General features: G+C 44.1%; 2 protein-coding genes across 2 annotated transcripts in view; one reads left to right on the top strand and one right to left on the bottom strand.

The window, feature by feature from the left end:
• rims4 (regulating synaptic membrane exocytosis 4) overlaps window positions 1-985 on the top strand; it is a 25,212-nt gene extending 24,227 nt beyond the window's left edge. The window contains exon 6 of the mRNA XM_030375786.1: window positions 1-985. This exon is cut by the window's left edge and continues 2,112 nt beyond it. The gene's annotated coding sequence lies outside the window, so the exon portion shown is untranslated.
• A 3,769-nt stretch (window positions 986-4,754) lies between these two features.
• Window positions 4,755-10,096, bottom strand: abraa (actin binding Rho activating protein a). Its single transcript, XM_030375954.1, has 2 exons — window positions 8,948-10,096; window positions 4,755-5,787 (listed from the first exon to the last, which is right to left on the bottom strand). Exons 1-2 carry the CDS (start codon window positions 9,587-9,589, stop codon window positions 5,350-5,352), a joined length of 1,080 nt encoding a protein of 359 aa, XP_030231814.1. The 5' UTR covers window positions 9,590-10,096; the 3' UTR covers window positions 4,755-5,349.
• Window positions 10,097-11,316: the final 1,220 nt, after the last annotated feature.

Raw genomic sequence — 11,316 nt, 5'->3', positions numbered from 1 at the left:
TAAGATCATGTAAAAAATATACAGAATTATAATATTTACTTACAAATGACCATAGGAATGTTTTTGGTCAAACTTCTTTGTGCCAAAAAATTGTAATATTATAGAGGGCTGAGTGTTCAAATGAGGACCAATGAAGGGAAACACAAACCTGATATCAAAATTGTGGTAACTGCACATTCAACACATTCTACCCTAAGGGAACTGACATGTTGTCTTGCTGTTGTTTAAAAAATTGTGCAAACTCACAAGGTACAGAATATTGCATGAAAATAAGCTATGTTAGTCATGACTTCCTCTCGTGGAAATCTGAGAAGAGAATGGTAGCCATTACAGAATTGTCCCGGATTGAAACATCCCCATTCCTGCATTAATAGTTGAAATGCTGCAAGGTTTAGAAGGTCTAGACAAAACATTTAAACGGTCTGGACAAAACATTGAAACGTCGTAAGATATTTTAACTTGATACAGCCTTCTGCTGAGAAGCATAGTTATGTACCTTTGCTATAGCTTAGCAGCAATGCTAAATAAATACATACATAAATAAATAACTTTCATACAGAATTTGCAGCTTTGCAAAAACATTTACAACCAATTTACGATGGACCGGTGTATTATGGAAGTTCTAAGATGGCTACCTTTATAGACTTTTCTATTGAATGAGATGACAATGAGTTTAATGTTAACCTGTTTACAGAGTACCCATGCAAAAAATAACAACGCTCTGGGGTTTTGCTATATCCGTTGGAGGAAGAACTAAAACTTATGCCAACCTTGCTAGGATGCTTTTACGTATGTTGTTACGTCGCTATTTATGTGGTTTTTGGCTCAGAACCGTCCAAACACTTTGTCGAACATTCTCATCATTGATTATACTGTTAAATTCAAACAGATGTTAAAACTTTGTAACAAGAATCAGCTAACATTTTAGACGTTGAGCACATCTATAAGTGTGACACTATCAGAGTGTTGTGTCGGGACCCCCCCACCCCCCCCCCCCACCCCCCCCCCCACCCCCTCTTGGTTTGGGAATTGTGTTTACTACATCGCCGCCAAATGCAATGTGAGGAGAGGCCTTAAACACACTGATAACCACGCTGTTAGGACAAAGGACTACAGTGTATCACAATAAAATATCAAATTAAAAAAAAACAATAAAACACAATTTTAACCTCACTTAAATGTTCAGCTACCAAGTATCTTACGTTAGTTTCTGATAAAGCTGTATAGATCAGTTATGTATTCTGCCTACTTCTGATACTTCTGTTTAGATCAGATTTATAAGTAGAGTTTTCTTTATGGTTAAATATAAGCTATGTGAGAAATCTTTATATTTTACTGTTTAAAAGGCTGTCTGTCATTTATCATGTACCCCATCCTAGTGTGTCTACGAGAACTTCAAGTTACAACTTGAATCACTGTTTACTCCAGTTAAAGCTGACAGATTGCTACTCTGAAAAGGGACACGTATGACTTATTTTGTGTGGGGTTTTATATGGTTTGTGCTGTAACTGATCAAGAGCAACAAAATAATACCACATAAAGATTTAGCAAAGCTAAAGTCATGGTACTAGGCTAAGGTCATTATGATAAGCTATGGTCGTGATGCTATGCTATGGTCGTGATGCTAAGTTATGGTCATGATGCTAAGCTAAGGTCATTATTCTAAGTTTCACTCGGTGGTGTCTTTACTCAAACCAAAATGAATAAAAAGCTGAAACAATAATCTCACTCAGCTTCCCCTTTAAGTCCTCCTGAAATACTTGGTCCATGTAGCAGAAATCGTCAAGTAATACAAGTCATAAAGTATTTTCCCTCTCTTTTCTCATTGGCTTTTAACTCAAATACAAGACAGAAGGCGCTCATCCTTTGACACTGTGTGTGTTCCTACAAGGTGTTGGGTGATAATTATTTTGGGAACTGAAAGTAGAGGAAGAGGAGTGGGAGGATGAATGCACTGACTCATCTCCTACAGAGATCTTGTGAGGTCTTTTGCAGTCTGCCGTAGTGCCCATGGGCCCAAACACGTTCTACCACCCCTCTACTCCTTCACTTTCTCCTTAAAGCATGGTGAATGTGTCTACCTTTAGGAGGGAGGTCCCTCATGGGAATTGAACCTTGGTTTGTAGCTTTACACAGTTCTGCTTCAGACTATGTTCTCCTCACAGTTATATGACCTCTTAGAGTTAATGTCCATGTACACTGTATGTAGCGTCCGATTGGTTGCAATGAAGGTAACATTGGAACCAGAAGATTCATCAGGGGTGATTACCTCTCCTCCTACAAAGCAATGAGAATTCAATGTTTTAGTGTTATGTTATGTTTATGTCTTACGCCAGATGATTGTTGAATGTCAGGCCAATCAGGAAATCTTCATGTTTAGAATTTAACGTTCATGGTTTTGTATCAATGTGTTTAGCATTAAACCAGGACTAGTTCCTGAGTTTATCATACCGAGGGAAATGTCACTGATGGTTTCACTGGTCTGATCATTATTTTTGGTTCCGCAATGGTTTCCAGTGTTCAAGCATTGGAGATGGGAAATTGTACTTTGAGAGAGTTTGCGGCAAGATAAAAAACAGATCTATTTAATTGGTGTTTCTGCCCATTACAACCACAGTCTTGTATTGTTGCACAGTGGGAGCTGCCCAATAAACCCAAACTATTCTACTTGTGGGAAGCTTGCAAGCTTTCCCAGTGCAACCACAGTATTTTCTGCAGCCATTCTTCTCAAGCAGTTCAAACCGTAATTACACAGATATTGGACTCTATTTCCCATCTGCGATGCGTCTGGTTGCATTGTTGCCTTCAGGTTCTCTGAAGTGTAGCAGTCCTTCATGAAAGACACATTTGTTGCCAAGCTGTTCTGTTGAGTAAACACACACAGCCCCTGCATTGTTACTCTGTTCAAGCTGTTAATAAAATACTTTAACTTGACCTCAGGCCTCTGCTCTCTGAATCAACCTGCATTCCTCTTGATTTCATTCAAGTGTTATCGTTATGTCAAGTCCATGTCGAATGGCAATTCTCCATTTGTGAAGGTGATAAAAATGATCACAAAGTTATCTGGAAATAAATATCAAGGGGCATGACTCAGACCTGGTTCAGTAAATGAGCACAGCCGGTCTCACACGCGAGCACCATAACACGGCACAGCATGTCTCACACCTTGTATAACACGCTTCACTTCTCCCCCACTGTCGAGATGGCTGGCATACACGCACACACACGCGCACACACACGCACACGCACACGCACACGCACACACACACACACACACACACACACACACACACACACACACACACACACACACACACACACACACACACACATTCAAGAGCCCCTTTAGGAGAAAGATAAGATTGTTTCTGATCATGTGCTCAATGATTAATGAATTATAAAAAGACACCATGCCCTCATTGTGATTCTTTATTGACTGCATTCAATAATTTAACAGTTTAAACACCACAACCACAGCAACTCAAACAGAAAAATATAAAGCTCCATCTCACCCCAGACCTACTTGTCTAGGTGTAAGCTTTAATCCTATTTTCTATTATATATATATATATATATAATATATGTATTGGTAGTGACCTCTATGGTTGATAACTTCTGTAAGAAGAATCCCACACTTTCATTTTGAAAGAAAATACATTTAAAGGGGTGGTTAACAAAAAAGACATATGCAAATTCATATGTCTTGCGATTCTCATCAATTAGTTTGTTTACTACTCTGCTCTGAACTCAAGTCACGGTCTTGTGTGGATGAGGATGTGTGCAGCTCTACCTAAATCACAAAGCCAATAACAAAAATTCCACTTATTGATATAAAGTTAAAAAGTAACATTGATAATATAATCTGTATTTGCAAGGCCACATCTGATTCTCACATATAAATGATTGTATCTATGAACTATAACCTATACATTGATGCTTGATCATCTAAGCAATAACCTCATATATGACCTTAAAGTTCTTTCTTCTTGTTCTTCTCGCGTTGCATCAATTAGTTTACTAAAATACTGCACAAATATAGTTAACATCTCCCAAAGAAAATAAATCAGTAAACGTAATTCTCGGCTGTTCCCTGGCTCAGAGTGCAAAGACATCGAGGATCAGTTGAGGTCAGTTTAAGTCAGGTTTTTCTGTCATATTTTACAGTTGAGGTCAGTTTAATTCATATTCTTAATACTGAGTTAAAGAAGTATTCAAGATTAGTTTAATCAGTTTTAGTGTGTTTAACATTTTTTCTAGATTTATTCAAATTCAATTTTAATCGCTTTCTATGTTTATTTTGCCCAGTTTAAGTAGTATTGTAGAGTGGTACTTAGATTTAGAATTGAAGTCTATTTAATTAAGCAACCTTGTGCCGAAAACCCTTAGATTGTAGATTGTAGCATGATTATCAGGTTTAACATGGTTAGCGTTCCACATGTTGGATCTTTATGGTTCATGACTTGGAAAATAGGACGGTATTACTTTTCGTTCCATCCATGTAATACGTCTGCTTGTCTTATATTTCAAAGTGTCGTTTTCCAGCAAGCCTAGACTGTTGCAGATATTTTCCGTCCACCAGTTGATCTGTTAGCTACATGATACACTCTAATGACTGGACCATGTGTGTGCGTGTGTTTGTGTGTGCACGAGTATGGGTATTTGTGTTTGTGCGCGCGTGCGTGTGTGTGTGTGTGTGTGTGTGTGTATTCGTGAATAAAAAGATATGGACACTCAGAGAAAGACAAACACCGAAACAGAGATAAAAAACATTTTCTCACTATTGATTCTCAGCACTGATTGATTTCTGCATGGCCTCCCAAATTCTGTAAACTTCTACTCCTGTCCTTGATGGTCTTCCCTGAAGCCTGTATTGCTTGAATTCACAGCTGGGATCTAAGCTGACTCCATAACCAGCGTGCTAGAGATGCATCCTCCACCACCAGACGATCTATCTGCACTGGCAGAAACCCTCATGTGTGTGCGTATTTATGTTCTCTTGTACGCCGACGACATTCAGCTCTACGTCAAAAATGCAAGAAAAATAACATTCGTAACAGCAAGGCCAAGGCACAAACATTTACGCAGTTGCATCACCTGTTCTCCGAGCTACGATCATCTCGAGATGTCTAAAGCCTCAAGCGTGACATATGACACAATGTTTCATTTTCATGTCCAAAACAGATATCAGTCCTACACAAAGCAATCAAAAAAAGGCGCTAGGTGTGTTTTGCTGGGATCTATTGGGTTGCACTATAAATATACACAAAATATGTGTGCTTTGTGGGCTCTTATGGCTTAAGTCAACAATCACAACCAAGGATTCCCCCCCAGGCTCCTCCCGTCTCAGGCTCATTCCCGGACGGAGATGACCACGTGGTCGTCCTGTCCTTTCCACAGCATCTCGCCCTCAAACTCCAGCATCTTGTGCTTGCGGCAGCGTAGCAGGATGCCCACCACCTTGTCGGAGATCTTGACGTAGCGGTCGAACAGCCGTCCGAAGGTCACCACGGTGTTCCCCTGCCGGTCCTTGTCACCCATCTCCTGGATGATCCACACCATCTCCTCCATCTCCTTGTGCACGTGCCGCTGCGCCCGCTCGCCGCGCTCCGCCGTCTTGGAGCCCTCCTTGGGCTTACCGTAGCCGCTGTCGCCCTTCTGCAGCCGCTGGGCCATGGCGTGGTCATGGTCAAACTCCTCGCTGAAGGGGTTAAGCTTCTGGCCCTCAATGTGCTTCACCGACCACTGCTGCCAGCGGTTCCGGATGTCCCCCGTGGTGGTCACCTTGATCTGCCGGGGGGCAGGGAGAGGGGAAGCAAGAGGAGCACTGTCATTGAGATAGGTTGGGCCTCTGTGGTAAAGAGCTTAAGTGATAGTCGTAATGTGTTTGGGGAGGGAGCGCCGCATCTTTCCTCTAAATACAACACATCATCCACACATTTTCCTCCTCACATTTCCCTCTGCCCTCTCTTCCTTATTTATGCCCCCCCCTCCCCTTGGCGGTAGTGGTATGCCCCCCCCCAAGCCCCCCTCCTCTCGTCCTCCCTCGGTGGTGGTATGTCCCCGGGCCCACGCTGGTGGTATGTTCCGGGCGGCCCCTGAACGGTGACACCAGAGCCTTCAGAATGTCCTCTGCAACAAGGAGAGCCTCTCGGCTGAGGACCTCCACCGGTCCCCCAGAGACCAGGACAGACCACCATGAGAAACCACTCTATGACTCTCACTTTATGTCGCTCTCTCTCGCTTTCACTCACCATATCTCAGTACATCTGTCTCACTCTCTACTTGACTCTATGATTATCTCTGACTCTCTATCTCTCTCTCTCTCTCTCTCTCTCTGTCTCTCTCTCTCTCTCTCTCTCTCTCTCTCTCTCTCTCTCTCTCTCTCTCTCTCTCTCTCTCTCTCTCTCTCTCTCTCTCTATCTCTCTCTCTCTCTCTCTCTCTCTCTCTTCCACTGACTGCAACTCTCTCTCTCTCTCTCTCTCTCTCTCTCTCTCTCTCTCTCTCTCTCTCTCTCTCTCTCTCTCTCTCTCTCTCTCTCTCTCTCTCTCTCTCTCTCTCTCTCTCTCTCTATCACTCTTCCCCTGTCTCTCTTTACCCCTTCTAAGTATTATTTCTTTCTTCATCTGCCTGACGGGCTTTCTGTCTTTGTGAAGGTCAGAGGGTGATCAGTGTATTTATTTAAATGTTAGGTTGCAGTACGACACCGCTAATGCTTCACAACGTTAAACTCAGCGAGTGTTCCCTTCGGGGCGAGGGGGGGATGGCAGGAGTGTGTGTTTGTTGGTGAGTGTCCGTGTGTCTTAGTGTGTTTGAATGAGAGTGTGTGTGTGTGTGAGTGTGTGTGTGTGTGTGTGTGTGTGTGTGTGTGTGTGTGTGTGTGTGTGTGTGTGTGTGTGTGTGTGTGTGTGTGTGTGTGTGTGTCTGTGTGTGTGTGTGTGCATGTGTGTGCGTCTGTCTGAGAGAGAGAATGTGTATGTATGCGTGTGTGTATCGGAATTTGTGTCTGAGAGAGACAGTTTATCTGCTTGCGTGTATGCATGATTATGTGTTTGTGTTTGAGTGTGGGTGTGTGTGTTTCCTAAATAGGAGCGCTGTCTGTGTTTGTGTGGATCAAACCTTCAGGGTTTAAATGAGGGGAGGAGGGAGTGTGGGTGGGGGAGACAGGGGAGAGAGAAGAAGGGTATGTGCAGGTCTTCTTTTAGATGATATAAAATGGCTCCTGCTGGCTGGAGTTTATTTTAGGACACCTATAATGTGTCCGGAAATAACCCAGAACCTTGTCCTGACATTCTGAAGCAGGTACAAATCAACACCTCTGAGTACTTAAACACTGGGTTTATGTATGGTTTCCGTACCAAATCCAGTTCATGCAATAGTACTCTTTGGCTTCATTGAGAACAGCAGTATGATATGTACTACTCCATCGCTATTACATCTCTACACAAGTGCAAAGCAGCGGACGTCTGCCTCGTTCAGCTAATGGTTTTGGTTTTGTTTCACCGCTGGCAGGCTCTGGGCTTTATGAAAATCATATTTCATAAAAATAATAACTTCAACATGGCGGAGTCAAGATGAATAGTCGGCCCAGATCTAGAATGAGCAGAAACCCATCTGACAGGCTGGCTGCAGTAGTAGGATGCAGGAGGGAGAGCCGAGTGCAACACACAACATATGAGAGGGGCAGACCTCCATTAATTCAACAACAGCTCCCCTTAATCGCTGAGTCAGGATGCATTTCGAGGTGTTCTCTACTGACGTTTGCTGTATATTATATTTCTATATTTCCATGAACCGTTTTCCAAATACCCCTGGGCTCTCTGATGGAGAGGAGTTGGCGAAGCATAGAAGACAGATTTATTGATTCTGGCCTGACAGGAGACCCTGGCGAAACAGAGTGATACCTAAACCCCTGGGTTTAACAACCAACTAAGGGGGAAGCACATGGCCACATGGTCGGGTCACATTGCCGACGCAGATCAACAGACCCCAGCTAATGCAAGGAGATGAAAAGTTGAGCTCTGTGGTGATTTGATTGTGAACGATCTCTATCTGTCTGTCTATCCCTCAGTCGTCTGTCCAGCCATCTATCCATCTCTCTCTGTGAAGCCAGAAAGGATTCTGGAATGGGGAAAACTTATCCAACCATTTTGATTACATCCCTCCATCCCTCCAAATCTGTTATTTGATTCTGAATATTATTTATGATTAGCTACTTAATCATTTAGACACTTTCATCAAAAGCTACTTTGTATGGAATGTATTAATTAATTAATTCAATTTACTCGTTCAAGTTGTTAAAGCTAGGGTATGTTATTTATTTGAGAAGCATTTTTGGTCAAATTGATTGAAATTCTCTTTGCATCTCAACAGTAATGAGGAAAGGAATGCGCTGAAAAAATTGAAAACATCAGTGGCATGACATTCGACGACCAACGACCCTCTGCACTGATGAAATGATTGCATGGCCTCCCTGTCTGTCGACCTACCTGTCTACCTACCTACCCTAAAAATACCCTGATTACTATACCCTTGCATTCATTGCACATGACTGGAGTCTTCCACAAGGCTAGGCAGACCCTGGCTAAAGCTTATAAGCAATAAACCGTCATGTGTTTTCGGGGAGTTGGATCCTTTCAAAATCTAGCTTACTCTGGCAGGTTTCTCTAAACTGCCTGTCCTAGCTTTAAGGAGCGGGGAAGCGTTTCTATATATATGGACTATATGGACATTAGAACACCCCAACCACTACACTATCCAGCTTAATAGGTTATGGAATCAATTCACTCGTACAATACATTATTGAGTGCTCGTGAACATTAAGTGCACTCTTGACTACGTTCATTCAACCTTTATAAAAAATTCTCATTCAGCAATCATTGAGGGAGACCAGGATTACACCATTGAAAAATATGAATAATAGTTATGAATATTAAGCCATACATTTACCTTGGGCCTGTCGATTGGCTTCTTCAGGAGCCCGTTACTCAACTCCCTCTTTGATTCGCTGTGGTCGCTAAGCCCCACCTCCTCCCCCAGCCCGCTGTCCTCCGTGTCCAGGCTGCTGCTCCGCGAGCCCAGCGATTTATCCTGAAGCATCAACTTCCTCTCCTGGAGGGCTCCACTTCCTGCCCCGGCCCCAGCGCCGTTCTGCAGTGCCCTCATCTGGCGACGCCGGGTGGGCGACTCGCTGCCCGCGAGCGGTTTAAACTCGGCGGGACCGGTCTCCATCTTGCCCAGGATGGAGCTGATGAGGTCTCCGCTGCTGCACTCGCTGCGTCTCAGCGGGACGCTCTTGGTCACGGCCCCGCTGCGGATCTTACCGCCGTCGTCGGCGTCTGCGGAGGCGACACGGGGCGCTACCAGCAGCTTCTTCACCGCGCGGGTGTGTTGCTCCATCGAGTCCCCGACCTCCAGAGAGTCGGGCATCCAGCCGCTGGGGATGGTTTCCTGCTGCTCCGAGTGCACGTTGGCCCAGCCCTGCCAGCTCTTTGCCAGGCTGGCCACCGCCGCCGCACAGCGAACCTTCTTGGCCACGCGGGCAAAGGAAGGCCGCGCCCCCGGGGCGCTGCTGCTGCTGCTATCGCTCATGGCGACCACTGCGAGGGGACCACTTGGAGGTTCTGTAGTTCTGCAGTTCCGTAAGTTGTCTTGTAGTGATTCGCTGGTGGGTTGGGTTTGGGTTTAGTGGCCTTCTGTAGGCGGTTTTACACGATGTGAAAGAGGTGGAATGTCAACGCCAGACCATGAGTACTAGAAGAAAGGAAGTTCCTCCTTCAGCATCCCACAACTTTGGTTTGAAAATATTAGAAACATGAATAGAAAAACCAATAGTTATTCTAAAAAATAAAGTAAAAAGGCTTCTCTAGTCTTCGAGTCTCCTAAAAATTCTTATAGATGATATCGAATTTTTCAAAACTGGGGACCATTCGGAATTCTTATAGAATATCCCATGGACATCTAGAGTCTTTTGAAGTGCTCAAGACTTCCTATCGAGTCTATTCAGAGTGTCCTAAAGTGTGCCCTCTCTCTTCGAAGTGTTGGTCAGCAACCAGGAGAGCAGCAGTTGTTCTCCGCAGGCGAGACCCCCATCTTTAAATAGATTGGGCTCCTGAAGGAAGTGATGTTGCAGGACCCACAGGAGACCGGAAGGAGCTCCAGTAACATGTGTGTGGGTGTGTGTATCTGTGTGTGTGTGTGTGTGTTTTTATGTGTGTGTATGGGTTTATATATGAGTGTGTGTGTGTATCGCACTGGCACATAAACTTATAATCACACACAAACACACACCAACACACACACACACAAACACACACACACACACACGCACGCACGCACGCACGCACGCACGCACACACACACACACACACACACACACACACACACACACACACACACACACACACACACACACACACACACACACACACACACACACACACTTGGGTTCAGTGTAACAGGTGACGGATGTTCTTTATGGGGACTGGGTCTGGTTGAGGTCCTGGAGGTCCAGAATACCCCTCTGGAGATTCCCTCCCCTCCTCCTCCCCAACATAACAACCTGCCCTGACATGAATAGATACACTACAGTGCATAACATGTATGTTACTTTGTTATGTAGCTGCTTTTAGCTTGCAGAGGTTATTAGTGTGCATGTTTGCGTGCGTGCGTGAGTGTGTGCGTGTGTGTGTATGTGTGCGTGTGTGTGTCTGCATGACAGTATACATTATGTCTATGTGTGGGAACATTTTCAACATGTCTTCATGATGATCAAGAGACTATGAATATGAGGTGAATGTTTTTGTCTGTCGGCCCATCTATTTTTCTGTCTGTCTATCTGTCTCTGTCTGCATGCCTGTAGATGTTGTGTGTGGGAACATTTTCTGCATCTCTGAATCATGAGAGACATTGGCGACTATGAATATGCGGTGAGTCTGGCTGTTTACTGTGACACACAAAATGCCTTCCAGCCAACGTCCCCTTTTACATTTAGATATTACATGTCGTCACCCTCTGTTTTGACCACGACACACAAACACACACAAACAAACACAAACACACACACACACACACACACACACACACACACACACACACACACACACACACACACACACACATACACACACACACACACACACACACACACACACACACACACACACATATGCACAAGAAAACACACACACACACACACACACACACACACACACACACACACACACACACACACACACACACACACACACACACACACACACACACCAACAAGATATAGACACACACACATATGTACACACATGTATACAAAGTAGTAT

Source organism: Gadus morhua, chromosome 13, assembly GCF_902167405.1.
Source record: "Gadus morhua chromosome 13, gadMor3.0, whole genome shotgun sequence".
Classification (NCBI taxonomy): domain Eukaryota; kingdom Metazoa; phylum Chordata; class Actinopteri; order Gadiformes; family Gadidae; genus Gadus; species Gadus morhua.
Note: the sequence above shows the minus strand (reverse complement) of the source record. Positions and strands in the feature narration are given on the sequence as shown.